Here is a 26,507-nt window from a genome sequence, read left to right as displayed (position 1 = left end):
TTTTTGCAGGTTCTGTGCCTTACGTACTTCATGCTTTGATTACTTGATATTCAAAACCTCACTAATATCTGTCCAGATTGAAGAAAATCTTATAATATAAGGCTATTAAGTGTTGGTGCTGAACTGTTACTTTAAAGAAAATTTTATAATCCTAAAGTGATTAAGTGATGCTTGACTGTTTACTATCTTAGGTTATTGCCTTTCTTATTCGTTGTCGAAATGAATGTTAGCTTTAGGAGTGCAGTGAATTTAACTTATTGGAAATTAGTGAACATGTTATCTAAAGAATATTTAGAATACTGTTTTACCAGAAGCAATCACTTCCAAAAAGCATTAGGTTGGTTAGGCTAGGGTAGTTTAGGTTTTTAGGGTTGGTATACTAAGTGACATTTATGTGATAATTTTTTAATATCCTATTTATGTAATTGTGAAAATTTTCATATATATAATCCTCACGAATATTTTTCTTGAAGGTTTCAGCTTCATTCAGTATTTTTTATTGGTTCTGAATTTCTTCTGACTGTTGTCAGAAAGGTGAATGTAAATAAGTCATTATGTTTAAAAAGTGGGTTTCCCTAAGATTATTTTGATTTCCAGGTGCCAAAGTTGCCTGAGGATGCGCCATCTGTGGCAGAACTTGTAGAGCACTTTCTTTCGTAAGTGTTACTCATTATTTGCTGCATGTAAATACTTTGTTCTAGATACTGTAGTCACGTCACCTCTTATGGAAATGTTATATTATTTCTTTAAGTTCAATAATTTGGGTCATGATTTTTTTGACATTATATGAAGCTTAGCACGTTCCATGTTGATGCAAAGTTAGGCACAGTTATTATTAATTCCTTAGAATTAGCTAGTCTGGTCTATTATATTTGCAAAAAAGATACCAACATAAGTGGAGTAAGTCTTTTTTGACAATACTTTATGAAAGATATCGACATGAAACTTGGAATAGCATCTGTTTTCACATGAACGTGTTTTGTCTGTCATTGCCTACCTATGTGTGTTTCATGGTCAGTTTCTGATGATTGTCATCTTCATGGAATATACCTGGCTTGGTCATTTTTTACCATGTAGACATCAGCTGGAGATTGGGAACCCTCGGGAGATTTGGGAACACTCGTATCATATAGTGTCAGATTATTGTCAGTATTGTGGAATATAGTCTTAACATAGTCTTCGGACATTTCATGTATTTGCTTATGAAAGTATACAGCAAGCTTACATGACATTGTAGCTTTGGGTTTCAAAGAGGATAATGTGTTACGTACTGTAATAAGGTCTTTGACTTTTGTTATCAAAGTCAGACGATTGTCAAAATCATGAGTTTTCTTTTTGGTTATTGGGTAACCTATGTTTAATGTCATCAAAATTAGTTGTTGTTAGTTAGTAGTGAACAGAACACTCTCTGAATGGGAGACATTGTTTGTCAAGAACAACTCGTTGATTGTGCTGCTTATGTTTTTGGTTCTGACTTTTTCCACAGATCATTCTCTTCCCTGTTTGCCATAGAGGAAGACAAGGGAGAGAAGTTGGGATTTTGTTTTTATGAAAACTTGGAATGCCAGTAAAATTTGCATAAGGTTTTACATTTAGATTATAAGGCGAATTCTTTATTTGTTATTTGCTTCAAAAGATGGCAAGGAGGAAGTTAGGGTTGGGATATACCTTCAGAACTACTAGAACTTTCAGAATCAATGAAATCTATACTCAGATTTTAACATGGATTATTCACCACAAAAAATATTCCCTTACAATTTATCTTTGTTAAGAAAATTATTAACGGAAGAAAATTTGGTAGTACCTTGGCAGCTGCTGCTAATGGTACTAGCATTCATATGAATTTCATTTCATCTTGTTAAACATTCTTGATGTTTTAATACTTTTCTGCTGCTCTTGTAATCAGGGTTACAGTGTATTATGAAAAAGAAAGCATTTTTAAGTATGTTATTGTAATTTGAAGATTTGTGGTTAAAATCTTTTTACATTTTTCAGAACTTCTCCTTATAAGCGACGTTTAAGTCTTGATAATCCTCCCGCTAAAAAGCGTCGTAAAGATGGGGTTTTACCTGGAAGAAAGTCAGGTAATGTATTGTGGTTCTGTTCACTTTTTATGTTTATACATTATCATGTGAGAGTGTAAGAAAGTAAACTAAATTGATATGGGTGAAATTGAAAGTGGATGGAGAGAGAGATGGGTGATTATTGGTGCATGTGCACCTGGGCATGAGAAGAAAGATCATGAGAGGTAAGTATTTTGGAAGCAGCTGAGTGAGTGTGTCAGTAGTTTTGATGCATGAGACCAGGTTACAGTGATGGGTGATTTGAATGCAAAGGTGAGTAATGTGGCAGTTGAGGGAGTAATTGGTGTACATGGGGTGTTCAGTGTTGTAAATGGAAATGGCGAAGAGCTTGTAGATTTGTGCGCTGAAAAAGGACTTGTGATTGGGAATACTTGGTTTAAAAAGCGAGATATACATAAGTATATGTATGTAAATAGGATAGGTGGCCAGAGAGCGTTATTGGATTACGTGTTAATTGATAGGTGCACGAGAGACTTTTGGATGTTGATGTGCTGAGAGGTGCAACTGGAGGGATGTCTGATCATTATCTTCTGGAGGCGAAGGTGAAGTTTTGTAGAGGATTTCAGAAAAGAAGAGAGAATGTTGGGGTAAAGAGAGTGGTGAGAGTAAGTGAGCTTGGGAAGGAGACTTGTGTGAGGAAGTACCAGGAGAGACTGAGTACAGAATGGAAAAAGGTGAGAACAAAGGAGGTAAGGGGAGTGGGGGAGGAATGGGATGTATTTAGGGAAGCAGTGATGGCTTGCGCAAAAGATGCTTGTGGCATGAGAAGCATGGGAGGTGGGCAGATTAGAAAGGGTAGTGAGTGGTGGGATGAAGAAGTAAGATTATTAGTGAAAGAGAAGAGAGAGGCATTTGGATGATTTTTGCAGGGAAATAATGCAAATGAGTGGGAGATTTATAAAAGAAAGAGACAGGAGGTCAAGAGAAAGGTACAAGAGGTGAAAAAGAGGGCAAATGAGAGTTGGGATGAGAGAGTATCATTAAATTTTTGGGAGAATAGAAAGATGTTTTGGAAGGAGGTAAATAAAGTGTATAAGACAAGGGAACAAATGGGAACAAAAGTGAAGGGGGGTGATGGGGAGGTGATAACAAGTAGTGGTGATGTGAGAAGGAGTTGGAGTGAGTATTTTGAAGGTTTGTTGAATGTGTTTGATGAATATAGAGTGGCAAATATAGGGTGTTTTGTTCGAGATGGTGTGCAAAGTGAGAGGGTTAGGGAGAATGATTTGGTAAACAGAGAAGAGGTAGTAAAAGCTTTGCGGAAGATGAAAGCTGGAAAGGCAGCGGGTTTGGATGATATTGCAGTGGAATTTATCTATAAAAGGGGGTAACTGTATTGTTGACTGGTTGGTAAGGTTATTTAATGTATGTATGACTCATGGTGAGGTGCCTGAAGATTGGCGGAATGCATGCATAGTGCCATTGTACAAAGGCAAGGGGATAAGAGTGAGTGCTCAAATTCCAGAGGTGTAAGTTTGTTGAGTATTCCTGGGAAATTATATGGGAGGGTATTGATTGAGAGGATGAAGGCATGTACAGAGCATCAGATTGGGGAAGAGCAGTGTGGTTTCAGAAGTGTTAGAGGATGTGTGGATCAGGTGTTGGTTTGAAGAATGTATGTGAGAAATACTTAGAAAAGCAAATGGATTTGTATGTAGCATTTATGGATCTGGAGAAGGCATATGATAGAGTTGATAGAGATGCTCTGTGGAAAGTATTAAGAATATATGGCGTGGGAGGCAAGTTGTTTGAAGCAGTAAAAAGTTTTTATCGAGGATGTAAGGCATGTGTACGAGTAGGAAGAGAGGAAAGTGATTGGTTCTCAGTGAACATTGGTTTGCAACAGGGGTGTGTGATGTCTCCATGGTTGTTTAAATTTGTTTATGGATGGGGTTGTGAGGGAGGTGAATGCAAGAGTTTTGGAGAGGGGCAAGTATGCAGTTTGTTATGGATGAGAGAGCTTGGGAAGTGAGTCAGTTGTTGTTCGCTGACGATACAGCGCTGGTGGCTGATTCATGTGAGAAACTGCAGAAACTGGTGACTGAGTTTTGTAGTGTGTGAAATAAGAAAGCTGAGAGTAAATGTGAATAAGAGCAAGGTTATTAGGTACAGTAGGTTGAGGGACAAGCCAATTGGGAGGTAAGTTTGAATGGAGAAAAACTGGGGGAGGTGAAGTATTTTAGATATCTGGGAGTGGATTTGGCAGCGGATGGAACCATGGCAGTAGAAGTGAATCATAGGGAGATGGAGGGGACGAAAGTTCTGGGAGCATTGAAAAATGTGTGGAAGGCGAGAACATTATCTCGAGAAGCAAAAATGGGTATGTTTGAAGGAATAGTGGTGCCAACAATGGTATATGGTTGCAAGGCATGGGCTATAGATAGAGTTGTGCAGAGGAGGGTGGATGTGTTGGAAATGAGATGTTTGAGGACAATATGTTGTGTGAGGTGGTTTGATTAAGTAAGTAATGAAAGGGTAAGAGAGAGGTGTGGTAATAAAAAGGGTGTAGTTGAGAGAGCAGAAGAGGGTGTTTTGAAATGGTTTGGTCACATGGAGAGAATGAGTGAGGAAAGATTGACCAAGAGGATATATGTGTAAGAGGTGGAGGGAACGAGGAGAAGTGGGAGACCAAATTGGAGGTGGAAAGATGGAGTGAAAAAGATTTTGAGTGATCAGGGGCCTGAACATGCAGTAGGGTGAAAGGCGTGCAAGGAATAGAGTGAAGTGGAACGATGTGGTATACTGGGGTCGACATGCTGTCAATGGATTGAACCAGGGCATGTCAAGTGTTTGGGGTAAACCATGGGAAGTTCTGTGGGGCCTGGATGTGGAAAGGGAGCTGTGGTTTCGGTGCATTATTACATGACAGCTAGAGACTGAGTGTGAACGAATGTGGCCTTTGTTTTTTCCTAGTGCTACCTCGCACACATGCAGGGGGTAGGGGTTGTCATTTCTTGTGTGGCGGGGTGGCAATGTGAATGAATAAGGGCAGACAGTATGAATTATGTACATGTGTATATATGTATATGTCTATGTGTGTATATATATGTATACGTTGAGATGTATAGGTATGTATATGTGTGTGTGGACGTGTATGTATATATATATGTGTGTGGATGGGTTGGACCATTCTTTTGTCTGCTTCCTCGTGCTACCTTGCCAACATGGGAGACAGCAACAAAGTATAATAAGTGTAATAGATAAACATTATCATGTATGACATAGATCCTCATGGTCAGTATTTCTCTCATCTCCATATGTCTGAAACATTTATACAGTCCATCTTCTGCACTGAGACTGCTACACCCCTCCTATAGTCATTTTCTACACCATCAATCCATCTCACTCCAAGTATTGTTTTTAGGTATTTAGTTTCCAACACATTTACCCTATAGCTTTCTTTCGTGTTCATGGCCTAAGATTCACATCCATACAACACTGTTAGGACTGCTGTACCATAAAACATATCTATTTACCTTGAGAGACAATGATTTCCCCTTCCATATGACCCTTAATACACCCATGACCATAGTCCTTCCTACCCAGTGTTGTACTTCATACTCCATGGTTGTATAAGCTGCTATATTCACTTCCTGCATGTACTCCCCTTTTGAAATTATACTATCCTGTCTTGTTCCACCTGTTGCTTCACAGTACTTTATTTTTGTTCACATTTACCCAGAAATTTCTTTTTGCCACAGTCACTCCCAGACCCTGTCACCGAAATGCCTCTTGTTAGGTTAGAGTCAGTGAGTAATATAGTCTTTTCATTTATTACTTATTTTCCAAAAAATTCAAGAATACTACTTGAGGCATGGTTATGGAAGTATTGCATTGTAGTGAGAAAGCATGTTAATATGAAACTGTTAGGTAACCACCTAGCAAGGGAATGTAGAATGATGTGAATGGTAAATTTTTAGAATATGGCCATATTTAAGGTAAGCAAAATTGTAATTATCAGAAAGAAAAATGTGATGTATATAGTTGTATGGAAAGGCGGCAAGTTTTTTTAGCTCGACTGCAGTCATGTTTGTTCCTTGTAGTACCACGCAAATAAGGGAAATGCCAAACAAGTATAAAAGAACAAAAAAGGAAAGAATTGAGAAAAGTAGTACAAAAAATTTCAGTTTAAGCTTATGGTTTGATGTGTGTGCATGTGCATGGATTCATTAGAAATTTCATGTGTTTGGTATTGTGATGGAAGGAGGGGAGATGACAGAAGTCGATCACTGAAATGTTTTAGCTGAAAAATGAAGATTATGATTGCATTGCCAAAATATACCGTATATACTCGTTTGTGTCTTCGTAGTTTATAGGTTGACCCTTTATTTTTGGCCAAGAAATCTTTGATTTATGATATGCTTCATGTATAGGTCGACCCAAGCTTTTGAGGGTAATTGAACAATAAATTAGGGTAATAAAGGGCAATATTTTTTGGCATATGTGACTCATTCAGAAAATCTTGATGGAACAGAGGATAACTAGTAGTGGGATTAGAAGGCTTATGACAGTGTGATTGAGGATAGAGATGTTGATGATCCTATGACTGATGATGGTATTGATCCGTATGATTATGCTGTTTGAAGAGAGGACTGGGAGGAGCTGTTTGGTGTGGAAGACAGTGACAAGGAAAATGATTTTGATTTAATGAAAATACTCAAAAATATGGTATCATAGTTTTCTTTTGTTTCAAATTTCTTAAACTAAAAATGTTGCAAGTTTAATGGAAAAATCTGTAAATGAATTTTAAAAATGAATATGTGTTACATTGTCTTGTCGCCATACCGTAACTTACCATGCATTTGGCTACTGTGGGCTTACTGTGATGATGCAGGAGATCTGCCCAGGCAGCTGTGCCAACACTCAACAGTTGGTGATGCATCATATATGATTGTAAACAATATGACATTGAGGTGGATTATCATAATGAGTGAAATATTGAAAAGGTTTTTATTACTGGTTCTGCGGCTACTGATGCTGTATATGATTTGATAAGTTAGCCTGTGCTAAGAACTTCAACGTAGACTTCTGAAAACATGTTGTAAGTAGAATACTGAAAACTTGTTGTAAGGTAAGTTAGCCTGCTTTAAGTTAAGCTTCATCTGCTGAAGTCATTGCACAGCTTTACATTACTAATTGGTACACAGTTTTGTGTTTTCATTGTTCACTGGCAGGAACTGGTAAATATATTTCATGTCTGAAGTTAAAAGTTGCTCCTAGCCCTTCCCATCATGCGCGGATTTCAACTTGACGAAACTATTACCCATGTATATGTCGACCTCATAATTTTTTGCCTGGAAATTTGGTCTTATAAACACAGTAGATTGATGGAGAGCAAAAGATAAACACAGTAGATTGATGGAGAGCAAAAGAAAGCGAAGTGAAGCTAAACAAAAAAAAAGCCAGGTCAGGAAAGTTTTCTTCTTAAGTAAAAGTAAAACAAATATTGTGGCAGCACCAGAGGAAATAAAGGGAACAAAAAACACATTTGAAAACCAGATAAGAATTCTGAGTTGAATAATTAGGTCATTGAATAGACTTCCGTATTTTTTTTGACAATGTATAACCAGAAGAATGAGTATCATAAGGGAAAATGGATAGTAGAGAAATAAGATAATTACTTGGCCACTGCCTCACTCTTCCCCATCATCCCCAGTCTTTTCCATATCTTTCTCTGATAAAGGGCCTTGTATTATCCTGTGACTGTTTGTGTATTGCTTTTTTTCTCATTCGTGTTTGCTGTTTCCTGCCAAAGCTAGGTAGCTTTAGGAACAGATGTATGAGCCATAGGAGAGAATCATCCTTTTGGAAAGTCCTCTTTCTCTTATTAGATTAAGACTTTTCATACTTTTTTTCATACATAATTGCTTTTTCCCTCATCAAGAAGAGATGACCGAGCCTTAAAGGAATCTAACTCTTGCTTGGCTTCATCCTCTTGTTCTGTCTCCTGGAAATTGGTCCAGAAAGGGAGGAAATCCCCCACTGCTGTCCCTGTTAGTTGCCTTTTCGGACTCTCAGGAGATTTTTTTTTTTCAAACTATTCCATTTCCCGCATTAGCAAGGTAGCGTTAAGAACAGAGGACTGGGCCTCTGAGGAAATATCCTCACCTGGCCTCCTTCTCTGTTCCTTCTTTTGGAAAATTAAAAAAAAAAAGAAAGAGGGGAGGATTTCCAGCCCCCCGCTCCCTCCCCTTTTAGTCGCATTCTACGACACGCAGGGAATACGTGGGAAGTACTCTTTCTCCCCTATCCCCAGGGATAAGGATCTCTCAGGAGATATGTGGGTAATATTCTTTATTCCCTATCCCCAGTGATGATATTAGTAATTATTATTGTAATTAAGAGCTATGCACGTGTAGCCCTGCCTAATGGGAAAATCTTGTATATGGTATTCAGGCAATAACCTAGAATGATTTCAAGACATGAGAAACAATTCTCAGACTTTATAATTCTCTAGTAAGGCCACACCTTGAATATGCAGTCCATTTTTGGTCCCCAACCTATAAAAAAGATGAGGAAAAAATAGAGCAGGTACAAAGACACTTAGGAAAAAAACGTAGACTTCGCTCGGTGACTTAATCGAAGTGTTCAAAGTTCTCAATAAATTTGATAAACCATGAGCATCTTTTCGAAATTCAAGAAAATGTAGTTACTAGGACAAATGAAATAAAACTCAAAGCTAAAAGATGTAGTATGGACGTGGGAAGAAGCTTCTTTTCCTATAGATGTGTTTAGCACTGGAATAAGTTACTGTCAGACGTAGTGAATGCTAAAACTATAAATACCTTTAAAAGTTGACATATTTTATAAATTCAGGTACCTTCAGAAAAATGTTAGAAATAAATTTACAAACAAGAGCAGTAATGGGGACACTAGAAGGCAAATGTACAGCAGGGAGGAGTTGGTGATATTTTGAAAATCTACTGAGCAGAATTACTTTTTTATTTTTTTTTTTTAAGTTGTATCCCATTTTATCTTTTTATCAGACAACCCAGTCTTGGGCCAATCATCCCTCCTGTTGTCTGTCTTTCTCATGTAAAACTTGTCATAGACCATCAGCTCATCTGTTGCTTTGCTTTTGACTGTACTCATTTCCATCCTCCCACTTCACATCTATTCTTCCATCGCTGCTGAGCATATGAGTTATGGTAATTACAAATCCTAAAGTATCCAAGACATGTCATGCAGTGCCCTATCAACAGCCTGACATTGGATGAAAATTCATAAAACTGTTACACCACCACCACCGATTTGAAAGGCGAATTATATTATTTATGGTAGTTTCTACTTATGAAGTACAATTTTGTTATTAGATATTAAGTAATGATACAATGTACACAGAATGTTTACAGAAATAGATGTTTGGTCTTCAGACATTGATGAAGACACCTGTATACAATATTATATTTCATGACTTAAACATGGCCAAAAGAGCTGTGGTCACCCTGAAGTAGCATGTTGGCAACTGAAGTGTTCAAGAGATAGGTTACATGACTCACTTTACTGTGAATGCTGGAAGCTGTATATATGGTAAAGAAGAGATGCTGTGTGTTTGCCATCTGTTGGTGATTTTACAACTGATTTTGTTTTTCTTTTTAAATGATGATTTATTTTTAACAGAGGTGCCAAAGGCATTCAAGAAGACTGTTCCAGTTATGATGATTATGTTTTTAACAGAGGAACAGGTGCAACTTATGAAAACTAGCTCCCCCATGGTGAACGGCAAAGAAAAGACACCCAAAGCAAGGAAGACCAAAGGCAAGGTGGCAGAATCTGAAGACAGTGTTGAAGAACCCCCGAAGAAAAAGAAGGTTAGGTTTATTAGGTCCATGTAGTATTATTGTAGGTAATTGCACAAAGCTAAATATTGTGTTATGAGAGAACTTGTACCTGTTGAGCATAGGTGTGAAACTTTTATGATGAATGCTTTTTCTTGTGCTCAGCCTATGACCATTTATCAGGGCTCTCACAGCAACTCATCTCAAGCCTTTGTCTTTGTATTACTCTATCAATTTATGATTTTCAGCCACCATCCTTATTGAACAGTGATCCTAAAACCCTCTGTAGCTTTAAGTTCTTCCACATTCAGACAGCTTCATCTTAGAAAACCAAAGACTGTTATCATGCTTTAAGATTTTTGCAACACTCAGTCAAGTATTATCCAATTTTTCATGACTTGTAATACACATAATAGACCATCTTCATGTGCACACATCAACTGTCCTTGCTCCCAAAACTTTGCACCATAGTCTGTGCACATCCCACCTTCATCACATCCCTTTCTCATGTTGTTACATTTGTAGCACTTATTTGCCATGATTTGGTTATTAATACCTTTAGTGACCTCTGGAAAACAGCTTTGTGTTGTTACAAAAGTTTTGAATAACCTTCTGCAATCTTCTACGAAGTGAATCGGCACCTTAGTGGTTGTCAGTCTGCACTCCGCACTCCACTTACCCAGGTTGGCATCTTTTCTTTCTGCCTCTCACATGTGGACTGCTGGCATCCTGTCCACAAACATACAATCTCTCCTTGACACACAACACTTGACAGTTCACTCACACAGTTCATTGTTTATCACTACATGTTTTCTACAGTGAGCTTTATTTGCTAGCTATGCCTTTTGGCAAAATGGTAGGAGCAATAGATAGTAGTAGTAGATAGGGACATTAGACTGGAGCATAGCTAGTAGTAGTTGGTAGCAACATCAGATGAGAGCATTAGTTAGAAGTAGTCAGTAGGAACATTAGGTTGGAACCTTTGAAAACATTTTGCTAGAGTACCCTCTGCCAGTGGCGTGTTAGGACTTGTTTAGGTTGAGGCTCTAAAGGCTAAAAGATGGCTCTGAGTCACCAGTTATTGAAATTTTTGCCATTGCTCTGAGGGAGTTCCCAAAGGGAATGGATGTCAAAGATATAGATAGTGTACTTCTTTATTGGTGTGGGTGTGGGAGTTTTGAGTGAATGGCGAAGAACCTGAAATGGCAGCATGGATGCTCCTCGTCTTTGATAGTATGAAAAAAGTATGGGGTTTTTCCATGTAGGATTTCATTCTACATGCTTCTAATTACATTACACATACTATGTTTTTTCCAGGTATGGTTTCACACTTACCATACTGATATGTGGAAAGTGCTATGCTATGAATGTATGGTGTAGGGTGAAAGCTATTAGAAGCATTGGAGTTTTTGTCAAGAAAGTAAAAGTGTATATTTGAGTATGTGGTGGGGATAGGGAATGGTTCCAGGTGAAGATATGTCTATATCAGGGGTGGTGATGTCACCATGGCAGTTTAATCTGTTTATTCTTTGGGTGATGAGGGAGGTAAATGCAAGGGTCATAGAGAGAGGAAGAGCTATGTAGTATGTTGAGGGTTCTAGGTGAGTCAGATATTTGCTAATGGAAAGGCACTGATAGAAGATTTAGGTGAGAAACTGCAGATGTTTAAGTTTAGGATTGTGTGAAAGGAGAAAGTTGAGAGTAAATTTGAATAAAAAGAAGGTTGTTAGGTTTAGCAGCAAAAAGAAATTTATTGGCATGTGAGTTTGAGGAGATAAAAAATGGAGGAAGCTGAATAGTTGGTAGGAAGCCAACAACCAGGAAGCTTTTTTACCAGTAGTGCCTCTGGGTATTGGGAGGATTAGTGACTGCTGTGTAGTGAGCTGTCACTTCATTGGTCGTCAGCAAGTTGCACCCTTTGTACCCAGGTAATTTTCTTTTCTCTGTGCTTCACTCACATGAAGACTACTAGCATTCTGTCCATAAACACACACTCATTCCCTGTCATACATAGCATATAACACTTAACTCACACAGCTCATTCTTCATAACTTTAGATTTTCTTGAGGTGAGTGCTATGTGCTAGCCCTGCCTTTTGGCAAAATGGTGGGTGCAATAGATAGAAGTTGATGGAGTTTTAGGTAGAAGTAGCTGGTAGGAACATTGGGCAGGAGCATTAGGTAAAAGTAGTCCATAGGAACATTAGATATGAGCCTCTTCAAGATGGTTAACCATGCTGGACTTGCTCTCTGCTAGTGGCTTTTTGAGGGTGAGGCACTGAAGGCTAAGAAGTGGCACTGGGGTTCGCTAGTTATGGAGACTTGCTGTGGCAACCTCCTTGAGGGAATTCCAGAAGGGAGCAGGCATCAGAGAAATTAATAGATAATGGGGAATTTAGGTAACTGGGAGTGGGAATGTCAGTAAATGGAACTGTGGGAGCTGAATTGAGCCATGGGGTGGGTAGATGCAAAAGTCTTGGGCACATTGAGAAATGTATGGAAAGAGAGGTCATTGTCTTAAAAGGACACTGGTATGTATGTTTGATGGTATGGTAGTCTTGTAGGTGAAGCATGGATGCAAAACAATCCTTAGTTGTAATTGTAAAGTGGGTGTGTGTTGGAAATGAAATCGATTGTTTAATGTACTCTGTTGATTTGTTTGTACCATTGATTAATGTACTCTGTTGATTGGTTTTTATTAAGATATCAGACACTGAGGCCTCTTTGCTTGTCCAGTTTTTTCCTGAATATCTTGTATGGCAGCATTCAGTGCATGTACAACAGGTTTTGTTGGTCAGGTGTGCACTCGGGGGGGGTATGGCATTCATAGTGTACCTTAGCAGCCTTTAGTGGTCCTTAACTGATCAGTTGTTACGCAAAAGTATTTGTTGGAGAAAAAGTCATTGATGGCCCTGTGCAAGGTTATGATGGTATGTCAGAGTACTGCCTGTAGTAGAAAAGGCTGGTCATTGTTAACATGACTTCTGGAACAAGCCATATATCAGGATTGCTATATCTGTATTACAGGCTGCAGTTCAGAAGGCCCCTAAGGAGAGCAGTGAGGACAGCAGTTCTGATGTAGATGACCCTCCAAAGAAAGCAGGTGAGTATTGAGAGCCACTATGATGATTTTTTTTCTTTACATTAAAACAGTTTAAGCCATTAACATCAAAGTGGTTTACTCTTCGTAGTGAGACTGCTGTAACTGTAGCTTCATGTTTGTTTCATCTCTGTGCCCATATAACACTTTTTAAATTGTTTTGTAAATGAATATATCCCTACAGTGAATGAGGTACACAGTGTAAAAGTAGATTACGTTTTGTTAAATCCACAGGCAAGCTGCTGCACCACTATTATTTTAGATAACTGCAGAAGTTGGTGACTGAGTTTGGTAGTGTGTGAAAGAAGGAAGTTGAGAGTAAATGTGAATGAGCAAAGTTATTAGGTTCAGTTGGGTTGAGGGACAAGTTAATTGGGAGGTAAGTTTGAATGGAGAAAAACTGGAGGAAGTGAAGTGTTTTAGATACCTGGGAGTGGATTTAGCAGCGGATGGAACCATGGAAGTGAGTCACAAGGTGGGGGAGGGAGGGAAGTTCTAGGAGCATTGAAGAATGTGTGGAAGGTGAGAACATTATCTCAGGGAATAAAAATGGGTATGTTTGAAGGAATAGTGGTTCCAACAATGTTATATGGTTGTGAGGCATGGGCTATAGATAGGGTTGTGCGGAGGAGGGTGGATGTGTTGGAAATGAGATGTTTGAGGACAGTATGTGGTGTGAGGTGGTTTGATCGAGTAAGTAATGAAAGGGTAAGAGAGATGTGGTAATAAAAAGAGTGTGGTTGAGAGAGCAGAAGAGGGTGTGTTGAAATGGTTTGAGCATATGGAGAGAATGAGAGGAAAGGTTGACAAAAGAAAATATAAGTTTCAGAGGTTGAGGGAACAAGAAGTGGGAGGCCAAATTGGAGGCAGAAGGATGTAGGGAAAAAGATTTTGAGCTATTGGGGTGTGAACATGCAGGAGGGTGAAAGGCATGCTTGGAATAGAGTGAATTGGAATGATGTGGTATAGAAGGGTTGATGTGCTGTCAATGGACTGATCCAGGGCATTTGAAACATCTGGGGTAAATCAGGGAAAAGTCTGTGGGGCCTGGATGTGGACAGGGAGCTGTCGTTTCAGTACATTACACATGACAGCTAGAGAATGAACGTGAGCAAATGTGGTTTTTTTTTTTTTTTTTTTTTTTTTTTTTTTTTTTTTTTCCTGGCTCTACCTCACTGATGCAGGGGGTGGTGATACTGTTTCCAGTGGGGTGGAGTGGCACCAGCAGTAAATGAAGGCATGCGAGTGTGAATATTTATGTGTATTTTCCTTTATTTTCTGTTTCCCTTTTTAGAAATTTGGATATGGTATGGGAGGTAAATTGCTAGAAGCAGTGAAAAGTTTTTACCAAGGGTATAAGGCTTATGTACAAGTAGGAAGAGAGGAAGGTGAATGGTTCCCAGTTAATGTCGGTTTGTGGCAGGGGTGCGTGATGTCTCTATGGTTGTTTAATTTGTTTATGGATGGGGTTGTTAGGGAGGCGAATGCTAGAGTTTGGGGGGTGGAGAGTATGCAGTCTGTTGTGGATGAGAGGGCTTGGGAAGTAAGTCAGTTGTTGTTCGATGATAATACAGTGCTTTTGGCTGATTCAGGTGAGAAACTGCAGAAGTTGGTGACTGAGTTTGTTAAAGTGTGTGAAAGAAGAAAGTTGAGAGTGAATGTGAATAAGAGCAAGGTTATCAGGTTCATTAGGATTGAAGGACAAGTTGATTTGGAGGTAAGTTTGAATGGAGAAAAAATGGAGGAAGTGAAGTGTTTTAGATATCTGGGAGTGGACTTAGCAGCGATTGGAACCATGGAAGTAGAAGTGAGTCACAGGGTCGGGAGGGAGGGTAGGTTCTAGGAGCACTGAAGAATTTGTGGAAGGCAAGAACGTTATCTTGGAGAGCAAAAATGGTTATGTTTGAAGGAATAGTGGTTCCAACAATGTTGTATGGTTGCGAGGCGTGGGCTGTGGATAGGGTTGTGCAGAGGAGGGTGGGTGCATTGAAAATGAAATGTTTGAGGACAGTATGTGGTGTGAGGTGGTTTGATCGAGTAAGTAGTGAAAGGGTAAATGATACGTGTGGTAATAAAAAAAGGGTTTGGTTGAGAGAGGAGAAGAGGGTGTGTTGAAGTGGTTTGGACACATGGAGAGAATGAGAGGGAAGTTTGACAAAGAGGATATATGTGTCAGAGGTGGAGGGAAGAAGGAGAAGTGGGAGACCAAATTGGAGGTGGAAGGATGGGGTAAAAAAAAATTTGAGCGATTGGGGCCTGAACACACAGGAGGGTGAAAGGCGTGCAAGGAATAGAGTGAATTGTAACGATGTGGTATACCAGAGTCAAGGTGCTGTCAGTGGATTGAACTAGGGCGTGTGAAGCATCTAGGTAAGGTCTGTGGGGCCTGGATGTGGAAAGGGAGCTGTGGTTTCAGTGGGTGCATTACACATGACAGCTAGAGACTGCGTGTGAATGAATGCGGCCTTTATACGTCTGTTCCTGGTGCTGCTTCTCTGGAGGGGGGGAGGAATGCTACTTGTGTGTGGCGGGTGGCGACGGGAATGGATGAAGGCAGCAAGTATGAATATGTGCGTGTGTATATATGTATATTTATGTATACGTTGAAAAATATATGCATGTATATGTGCTTGTAAGGCATGTGTACGTGTAGGAAGAGAGGAAAGTGATTGGTTCTCAGTGAATGTAGGTTTGCGGCAGGGGTGTGTGATGTCTCCATGGTTGTTTAATTTGTTTATGGATGGGGTTGTTAGGGAGGTAAATGCAAGAGTTTTGGAAAGAGGGGCAAGTATGAAGTCTGTTGGGGATGAGAGAGCTTGGGAAATGAGTCAGTTGTTGTTCGCTGATGATACAGCGCTGGTGGCTGATTCATGTGAGAAACTGCAGAAGCTGGTGGCTGAGTTTGGTAAAGTGTGTGGAAGAAGAAAGTTAAGAGTAAATGTGAATAAGAGCAAGGTTATTAGGTACAGTAGGGTTGAGGGTCAAGTCAATTGGGAGGTGAGTTCGAATGGAGAAAAACTGGAGGAAGTGAAGTGTTTTAGATATCTGGGAGTGGATCTGGCAGCGGATGGAACCATGGAAGCAGAAGTGGATCATAGGGTGGGGGAGGGGGCGAAAACTCTGGGGGCCTTGAAGAATGTGTGGAAGTCGAGAACATTATCTCAGAAAGCAAAAATGGGTATGTTTGAAGGAATAGTGGTTCCAACAATGTTGTATGGTTGCGAGGCGTGGGCTATGGATAGAGTTGTGCGCAGGAGGATGGATGTGCTGGAAATGAGATGTTTGAGGACAATGTGTGGTGTGAGGTGGTTTGATCAAGTGAGTAACATAAGGGTAAGAGAGATGTGTGGAAATAAAAAGAGCGTGGTTGAGAGAGCAGAAGAGGGTGTTTTGAAGTGGTTTGGGCACATGGAGAGGATGAGTGAGGAAAGATTGACCAAGAGGATATATGTGTCAGAGGTGGAGGGAACAAGGAGAAGAGGGAGACCAAATTGGAGGTGGAAAGATGGAGTGAAAAAGATTTTGTGTGATCGGGGCCTGAACATGCAGGAGGGTGAAAGGAGGGCAAGGAATAGAGTGAATTGGAGCTATGTGGTATACCGGGGTTGACGTGCTGTCAGTGGATTGAATCAAGGCATGTGAAGCGTCTAGGGTAAACCATGGAAGGCTGTGTAGGTATGTATATTTGCGTGTGTGGACGTATGTATATACATGTGTATGGGGGGGGGGGTTGGGCCATTTCTTTCGTCTGTTTCCTTGCGCTACCTCGCAAACGCGGGAGACAGCGACAAAGTATAATAAATAAATAAATAAATATGTGCTTGTGTGGGCATTTATGTATATACATGTGTATGTGGGTGGGTTGGGCCATTCCTCATCTGTTTCCTTGCGCTACCTCACTAATGCGGGAGACAGCAGTTAAGTATAAAGAAAAAATAAGAAATGATGTACACTTATGTATATATGTGTGTGTATACAAGTGGATGTGTCATTCTTTGTCAGTTTCCTGGAGCTACCTCTCTAACGCGGAAAATGGAGATAAGTATGAGTAAATATGTATGTATATGTACATGTTCATATGTATGTATATGAGTGGATGGGTCTTTCTTTGTCAGTTTCCTGGCGTTACGTTGCTAACATGGGAAAGGGTAATCAAGGATAATAATAGTATGATTATTTTTTGTATTGAAATTTTCCATTCTTTTGCATGGTATAACTGCCTCACCCCTGTTCTGCTATGCCATCATGTTTATGAAGTACTTTCAAATTTAGTACCATATCAAAGGTAATCAAAAGTGAGCATTATAAGTTCTTAAAGCATTTTTTGCACTTTCCCCATCTTTCTTTTCTTACACTTTTCCAATATAGTTTTTTTTTATTCTCCTCAAGCTTTTCACATAGCTCTGTGCTGAAGTCTTCATCTTCATTTTTCTTCTTTACAGCTAAGCCCGCAGAATCCAGCTCAAAATCATCATCATCATCCTCGGAGGAGGAGCCAGCAAAGCCAGCTTTGAAGAGTACCCCTTCTGTCAAACAAGTGGTTAAGCCTGTGCTGGAGGCACCAGGAAAACTAGTAGAATCTAGTTCAGAGGAGTCAAGTTCTGAGGATGAAAAACCTTCAAATTCTGCAGCAAAACCTGTAACCCCTGGTTCAAAACCAGCTGTTTTAGCAGCAAAGGCAGCTGCAGAATCCAGCTCAGAAGAGTCAAGTTCAGAGGAGGACGAACCAGCCAAACCTGCTCTTACAAAGACGACCCCTTCTGCTAATAAAACAGCTGCCCCAACAAAGCCTTCAAAATCTGCTCCTGTTATGAAGACGCCAGCAAAAGTAGCACAATCTAGTTCAGAGGAGTCAAGTTCAGATGAAGATGATGAACCATCGAAGCCTGTAACCCCTGCGCAAAAGCCAGCTGCATCAGCGGCAAAGGCAGCAGCAGAATCCAGCTCAGAAGAGTCAAGTTCTGAGGAGGAGGAACCTGCGAAGCCTGTTCCCAAAAAGGCAACCCCTTCTGCTCCTAAACAGGTTGCCCCTGCAAAGCCTGCAGAATCTAGTTCAGAGGAGTCAAGCTCAGAAGAGGAGAAGCCTACAAAACCAGTTGTGAAGAAAACTCCATCTCAGAAGCCAGTGGAGTCAAAAGTTAGTAAGCCTGCAGAGTCCAGCTCAGAGGAATCAAGTTCTGAAGAGGATGAACCAACAAAGCCAACTCCACCTCAAAAGCTAGCTCCTGCAAAGCCAGCAGAATCTAGTTCAGAAGAATCAAGCTCAGAAGAGGATGAGCCCGTAAAGTCAAAGGCGAAATCTGCTAAAGTCCAAAAGCCTGCTCCAGCAGTAACAAAAGCTCCACAACCTTCAGAGTCTAGCTCAGAGGATTCAAGTTCTGAAGAAGAAAAACCGAAAGTTGCAACCAAGAAGCTTGCTTCTGTACAGCCAAAGGCACCTGCAAAGCCAGCAGACTCCAGTTCTGAGGAGTCAAGTTCTGAAGAGGATGAACCAGCAAAGCCCACTGCTCCAGCCCAAAAGCCAGCTACAACTGTGAAGCAAGCAGCAGAATCCAGCTCAGAGGAATCCAGTTCAGATGATGAACCTGTCCCATCAGCTAAAAAGACAAAGGCTGCCGAACCTGCTAAAAAGACAAAGCCTGACCCACCAGCTGAAACTGCAAAGGCTGCCAAACCTGCTAAAAAGACAAAGATTGCCCCACCAGCTAAAAAGACAGAGTCAAGTTCTGATGACAGTGATAGCTCTGAGGAAGAAGTTGTTTCCAAGCCTTTGAAGCCTGTGGTCAAGTCCAAGAAAGGAAAGACTGGGCAGGCTGCTCCTAAGGATGAAAGCAGTTCAGAGGAATCGAGTAGTGAAGAAGAAGAAGCCCCCCCACCCAAGCCTCCAGCAAAAGCTGCTACCAAAGCACCAGCTAAACCTGTGGCTAAAAAGGAGAGCAGTTCAGAAGAGGAGTCAAGTGAGGAAGAGGTACCTGTTAAGACAGCAGCAAAGCCAGCTTCCAAGCCTTCAGCCAAAAAAGAAAGCAGCTCAGAGGAAGAGTCGAGTGATGAGAGCACAGAGAAGCCTCTGCCAAAAGTTAAAAATAAAGCAGAGCCTAAGAATAAGAAATCCAGTTCTGAAGAATCTAGCAGTGAAGAAAGTGAGGCTGAAGATAAGAAGAAAATTGTATCTAAAACCCCCAATGGCACCCTTAGCAAGGTAATATGATGCAAAGATTTTTTTTTTGATATGTAATCGTCACCTTTTGACCCCTTTTGCTTCACAATTTTTGGTCTATTTTTCTGCAGTGATGATTCTCTTCAGTCCCATCATATCATAGCAACCCCACTTGATTGGTAGTACCTTCCCAAAGACTCTTCCCCATGCCATTTTTTTCTTGCTTTTTTTTTTTTTGCTTTGTCGCTGTCTCCCGCGTTTGCGAGGTAGCGCAAGGAAACAGACGAAAGAAATGGCCCAACCCACCCCCATACACATGTATATACATACGTCCACACACTCAACATACCTACACTGCTTTCCATGGTTTACCCCAGATGCTTCACATGCCCTGATTCAATCCACTGACAGCACATCAACCCCGGTATACCACATCGATCCAATTCACTCTATTCCTTGCCCTCCTTTCACCCTCCTGCATGTTCAGGCCCCGATCGCACAAAATCTTTTTCACTCCATCTTTCCACCTCCAATTTGGTCTCCCACTTCTCGTTCCCTCCACCTCCGACACATATATCCTCTTGGTCAATCTTTCCTCACTCATTCTCTCCATGTGCCCAAACCATTTCAAAACACCCTCTTCTGCTCTCTCAACCACACTCTTTTTATTTCCACACATCTCTCTTACCCTTACGTTGCTTACTCGATCAAACCACCTCACACCACACATTGTCCTCAAACATCTCATTTCCAGCACATCCATCCTCCTGCACACAACTCTATCCATAGCCCACGCCTCGCAACCATACAACATTGTTGGAACCACTATACCTTCAAACATACCCATTTTTGCTTTCGGAGATAATGTTCTCGACTTCCACACATTCTTCAAGGCTCCCAGGATTTTCGCCCCCTCCCACACCCTATGATCCACTTCCGCTTCCATGGTTCCATCCGCTGCCAGATCCACTCCCAGATATCTAAAACACTTTACTTCCTCCAGTTTTTCTCCATTCAAACTTACCTCCCAATTGACTTGACCGTCAACCCTACTGTACCTAATAACCTTGCTCTTATTCACATTTACTCTTAACTTTCTTCTTTCACACACTTTACCAAACTCAGTCACCAGCTTCTGCAGTTTCTCACATGAATCAGCATATATATATATATATATATATATATATATATATATATATATATATATTTTTTTTTTTTTTTCATACCATTTGCCATTTCCCGCGTTAGCGAGGTAGCGTTAAGAACAGAGAACTGGGCCTTAGAGGGAATATCCTCACCTGACCCCCTTCTCTGTTCCTTCTTTTGGAAAATTAAAAAAAAAAAACAAGAAAGGGGAGGATTTCCAGCCACCCGCTCCCTCCCCTTTTAGTCGCCTTCTACGACACGCAGGGAATACGTGGGAAGTATTCTTTCTCCCCTATCCCCAGGGATAATATATATATATATATTTTTTTTTTTTTTTTTTTTTTTATTGTCGCTGTCTCCCGCGTTTGCGAGGTAGCGCAAGGAAACAGACGAAAGAAATGGCCCAACCCCCCCCCCCCCATACACATGTACATACACACGTCCACACACGCAAATATACATACCTACACAGCTTTCCATGGTTTACCCCAGACGCTTCACATGCCTTGATTCAATCCACTGACAGCACGTCAACCCCGGTATACCACATCGCTCCAATTCACTCTATTCCTTGCCCTCCTTTCACCCTCCTGCATGTTCAGGCCCTGATCACACAAAATCTTTTTCACTCCATCTTTCCACCTCCAATTTGGTCTCCCTCTTCTCCTTGCTCCCTCCACCTCCGACACATATATCCTCTTGGTCAATCTTTCCTCACTCATCCTCTCCATGTGCCCAAACCACTTCAAAACACCCTCTTCTGCTCTCTCAACCACGCTCTTTTTATTTCCACACATCTCTCTTACCCTTACGTTACTCACTCGATCAAACCACCTCACACCACACATTGTCCTCAAACATCTCATTTCCAGCACATCCATCCTCCTGCGCACAACTCTATCCATAGCCCACGCCTCGCAACCATACAACATTGTTGGAACCACTATTCCTTCAAACATACCCATTTTTGCTTTCCGAGATAATGTTCTCGACTTCCACACATTCTTCAAGGCCCCCAGAATTTTCGCCCCCTCCCCCACCCTATGATCCACTTCCGCTTCCATGGTTCCATCCGCTGCCAGATCCACTCCCAGATATCTAAAACACTTCACTTCCTCCAGTTTTTCTCCATTCAAACTCACCTCCCAATTGACTTGACCCTCAACCCTACTGTACCTAATAACCTTGCTCTTAGTCACATTTACTCTTAACTTTCTTCTTCCACACACTTTACCAAACTCAGTCACCAGCATCTGCAGTTTCTCACGTGAATCAGCCACCAGCGCTGTATCATCAGCGAACAACAACTGACTCACTTCCCAAGCTCTCTCATCCCCAACAGACTTCATACTTGCCCCTCTTTCCAAAACTCTTGCATTTACCTCCCTAACAACCCCATCCATAAACAAATTAAACAACCATGGAGACATCACACACCCCTGCCGCAAACCTACATTCACTGAGAACCAATCACTTTCCTCTCTTCCTACACGTACACATGCCTTACATCCTCGATAAAAACTTTTTACTGCTTCTAACAACTTGCCTCCCACACCATATATTCTTAATACCTTCCACAGAGCATCTCTATCAACTCTATCATATGCCTTCTCCAGATCCATAAATGCTACATACAAATCCATTTGCTTTTCTAAGTATTTCTCACATACATTCTTCAAAGTAAACACCTGATCCACACATCCTCTACCACTTCTGAAACCACACTGCTCTTCCCCAATCTGATGCTCTGTACATGCCTTCACCCTCTCAATCAATACCCTCCCATATAATTTACCAGGAATACTCAACAAACTTATACCTTTGTAATTTGAGCACTCACTCTTATCCCCTTTGCCTTTGTACAATGGCACTATGCACGCATTCCGCCAATCCTCAGGCACCTCACCATGAGTCATACATACATTAAATAACCTTACCAACCAGTCAACAATACAGTCACCCCCTTTTTTAATAAATTCCACTGCAGTACCATCCAAACCTGCTGCCTTGCCGGCTTTCATCTTCCGCAAAGCTTTCACTACCTCTTCTCTATTTACCAAATCATTTTCCCTAACCCTCTCACTTTGCACACCACCTCGACCAAAACACCCTATATCTGCCACTCTATCATCAAACACATTCAACAAACCTTCAAAATACTCATTCCATCTCCTTCTCACATCACCACTACTTGTTATCACCTCCCCATTTGCGCCCTTCACTGAAGTTCCCATTTGCTCCCTTGTCTTACGCACTTTATTTACCTCCTTCCAGAACATCTTTTTATTCTCCCTAAAATTTAATGATACTCTCTCACCCCAACTCTCATTTTTTTTTTTTTTTTTTTTTTTTTTTTTATACTTTGTCGCTGTCTCCCGCGTTTGCGAGGTAGTGCAAGGAAACAGACGAAAGAAATGGCCCAACCCACCCCCATACACATGTATATACATACGTCCACACACTCAAATATACATACCTACACAGCTTTCCATGGTCCACCCCAGACGCTTCACATGCCCTGATTCAATCCACTGACAGCACGTCAACCCCGGTATACCACATCGCTCCAGTTCACTCTGTTCCTTGCCCTCCTTTCACCCTCCTGCATGTTCAGGCCCCGATCACACAAAATCTTTTTCACTCCATCTTTCCACCTCCAATTTGGTCTCCCTCTTCTCCTCGTTCCCTCCACCTCCGACACATATATTCTCTTGGTCAATCTTTCCTCACTCATTCTCTCTTGCTTTTACAGGTATATAAGTAACTTAGATTGCTAAGTGGTAGAGGATGTGTGGATCAGGTGTTTGCTTTGAAGAATGTATGTGAGAAATACTTAGAAAAGCAAATGGATTTGTATGTAGCATTTATGGATCTGGAGAAGGCATATGATAGAGTTGATAGAGATGCTCTGTGGAAGGTATTAAGAATATATGGTGTGGGAGGCAAGTTGTTAGAAGCAGTGAAAAGTTTTTATCGAGGATGTAAGGCATGTGTACGTGTAGGAAGAGAGGAAAGTGATTGGTTCTCAGTGAATGTAGGTTTGCGGCAGGGGTGTTTGATGTCTCCATGGTTGTTTAATTTGTTTATGGATGGGGTTTTTAGGGAGGTGAATGCAAGAGTTTTGGAAAGAGGGGCAAGTATGAAGTGTGTTGGGGATGAGAGAGCTTGGGAAGAGAGTCAGTTGTTGTTCACTGATGATACAGCGCTGGTGGCTGATTCATGTGAGAAACTGCAGAAGCTGGTGACTGAGTTTGGTAAAGTGTGTGAAAGAAGAAAGTTAAAAGTAAATGTGAATAAGAGCAAGGTAATTAGGTACAGTAGGGTTGAGGGTCAAGTCAATTGGGAGGTAAGTTTGAATGGAGAAAAACTGGAGGAAGTGAAGTGTTTTAGATATCTGGGAGTGGATCTGGCAGCGGATGGAACCATGGAAGCGGAAGTGGATCATAGGGTGGGGGAGGGGGCGAAAATCCTGGAAGCCTTGAAGAATGTATGGAAGTCGAGAACATTATCTCGGAAAGCAAAAATGGGTATGTTTGAAGGAATAGTGGTTCCAACAATGTTGTATGGTTGCGAGGCATGGGCTTATCCATTGGATAGAGTTGTGCGCAGGATGATGGATGTGCTGGAAATGAGATGTTTGAGGACAATGTGTGGTATGAGGTGGTTTGATTGAGTAAGTAACATAAGGGTAAGAGAGATGTGTGGAAATAAAAAGAGCGTGGTTGAGAGAGCAGAAGAGGGTGTTTTGAAATGGTTTGGGCACATGGAGAGAATGAGTGAGGAAAGATTGACCAAGAGGATATATGTGTCGAAGGTGGAGGGAACGAGGAGAAGTGGGAGACCAAATTGGAGGTGGAAAGATGGAGTGAAAAAGATTTTGTGTGATCGGGGCCTGAACATGCAGGAGGGTGAAAGGAGGGCAAGGAATAGAGTGAATTGGATCGATGTGGTATACCGGGGTTGACGTGCTGTCAGTGGATTGAATCAGGGCATGTGAAGCGTCTGGGGTGGACCATGGAAAGCTGTGTAGGTATGTATATTTGAGTGTGTGGACGTATGTATATACATGTGTATGGGGGTGGGTTGGGCCATTTCTTTCGTCTGTTTCCTTGCGCTACCTCGCAAACGCGGGAGACAGCGAAAAAAAAAAAAAAAGATTGCTAAGATAACACTTGCTCTCTTCATGTTTGTTCATATATCATTTATTTAAGAGTATAAGATTGTGTGAAGAATGGCATGAGATAAGGATGTGAGAAAGGAGTGTAGGTGGCTTCCAGTAGGTGGGATGTGGACGTATGAGAAAGGATAGTGAACAATGGAATGAAAAAGTTTGATTGATAGTGTTATAGAAAAAGGAAGTGTATGGACTCTAGTATACAGGGAAGGAATGTGCATGAATTGCAGAAAAAGATGTATTGACTCTTCGGGGCAGGATTGTGCATTAACTAGGAGAAAGTTGTCCAACTTTTGCTGCTTTTTGTATTCCGAGCCAGTGTACAGCAAATAGGCCGCAGTTATTTGTTATTAATATTTGTTACTTTTTCTTTCAAACTATTCGCCATTTCCTGCATTAGCGAGGTAGCGTTAAGAGCAGAGGACTGGGCCTTTGAGGGAATACCCTCACCTGGCCCAATTCTCTGTTCCTTCTTATGGAAAATTAAAAAAAAACGAGAGGGGAGGATTTCCAGCCCCCCGCTCCCTCCCCTTTTAGTCGCCTTCTACGACACGCAGGGAATATGTGGGAAGTATTCTTTCTCCCCTATCCCCAGGGATAGGGCTGGTTGTGGATGTGATGCTGTGGTTTCCATGCATTGCACATGACAGCTTGGGAATGGTTTTGAATAAATGTGGCCTCTCTTCTTTATCTGTTCCTAGTGCTACTTTGCTGAAGCAGGAAATGGCTGACAGATACGAAAAAGTATTAATGGGATGGTGTTCCTCTTAATTGTGTCAGAAATGAAAACTTAAGGTTATGTGTTGTGAAGTACTTTATTCTGATGAAAAAGTTTAGATAATAGGTATTTACTTTTGGGATAGAGGAAAAAGATTACTTCCCACACATTCCCTGTGTATCATAGATGGCAACTTTCCCTTATATTCCCTGTGTATCATAGAAGGCAACTAAAAGGGGCAGGAGCAGGGTGGTGGAAATCCTCCCCTCCAATTTTACTTCTCCAAAAGAAGGAACAGGGAAGGGGGCCAAGTGAGAAGTTTTTCCTTTAAGGCTCGGTCATCTGTTCTTCATTGCTATCTTGCAAATGCAGGAAATGGCGAATATGTGTGAAAAAAGTTTTAATGCTCCACAAAAACTACAAGTTCAAAAAAGAAGGATAAAAGATCAACTTAGTTGTCAAAAGGTATATGTCATCATTGTTATTTAATGTTTCTATGGATTGGCATTGCAAGAGAAAAGAGTGAAGTTCAGCAATTGTGGTGTGATAGTTAACTATGGTGAGACAAAGTAGAAGTTGTATGTAGATGATGCTGTGTCTTTAGCTAAATCAGAAGAAATAGAATGGTGGGCTATAATGGTGGTATGTAGGTAGAGGGTGCAGAAAATGAATAGGAACAATGATTAAGATGAAAATTTTTAAAAAATATTGAAGATTAGGGTGTATGATCAGTTTGTCGGGTGAAGAATTGAAAATTGGGGATGAATGTAATAGTGAGGGTGGTAGTGGAAAAAGTGAAGTTGAAAGTAAAGTCATATAGGGAAGAAAAAGTTTTGTTTCATTGGTAGCTCGAAGTTTATGGAAAAGGGTTAAGTGAATAATACTTGTTGCAGCAGTGATGTAGCACTGTGGCTGTGAATATTAAAAGATTGATTGGTGATCGTATGTGTTGGAAGCAATTTATGTGCTGTTTTAAGATGGTAAGAATGGTGACATCTTTTTTGACAAATCAGTAAAGTGTTTAAAGTGATGATATAAGATATAGTAAAAGCTTTGCGGAAGATGAAAGCTGGCAAGGCAGTGGGTTTGGATGGTATTGCAGTGGAATTTATTAAAAAGGGGGGTGACTGTATTGTTGACTGGTTGGCAAGGTTAATATATGTATGACTCATGGTGAGGTGCCTGAGGATTGGTGGAATGCTTGCATAGTGCCATTATACAAAGGCAAAGGGGATAAGAGTGAGTGCTCAAATTACAGAGGTATAAGTAAATTACAGAGGTATAAGTAAATTATATGGGAGGGTATTGATTGAGAGGGTGAAGGCATGTACAGAGCATCAGATTGGGGAAG

The 26,507-nt window shown here is 40.8% G+C and overlaps 1 protein-coding gene across 3 annotated transcripts in view; it reads left to right on the top strand.

The window, feature by feature from the left end:
• The window catches only part of LOC139761374 (uncharacterized), a 40,381-nt gene that overhangs the window by 2,720 nt on the left and 11,154 nt on the right, over nt 1-26,507 (top strand). For all 3 annotated transcript variants that reach the window (XM_071685486.1, XM_071685485.1, XM_071685487.1), the window contains exons 2-6: nt 598-656; nt 1,996-2,084; nt 9,762-9,895; nt 12,889-12,964; nt 17,404-19,160. In XM_071685486.1, the coding sequence (XP_071541587.1) occupies nt 598-656; nt 1,996-2,084; nt 9,762-9,895; nt 12,889-12,964; nt 17,404-19,160 (2,115 nt within the window). The remainder of the gene's footprint in view (nt 1-597; nt 657-1,995; nt 2,085-9,761; nt 9,896-12,888; nt 12,965-17,403; nt 19,161-26,507) is intronic.

Source organism: Panulirus ornatus, chromosome 40 (genome assembly GCF_036320965.1).
Source record: "Panulirus ornatus isolate Po-2019 chromosome 40, ASM3632096v1, whole genome shotgun sequence".
In the NCBI taxonomy this organism is placed as follows: Eukaryota; Metazoa; Arthropoda; class Malacostraca; order Decapoda; family Palinuridae; genus Panulirus; species Panulirus ornatus.
This window is presented reverse-complemented; position numbering and strand designations above follow the sequence as displayed.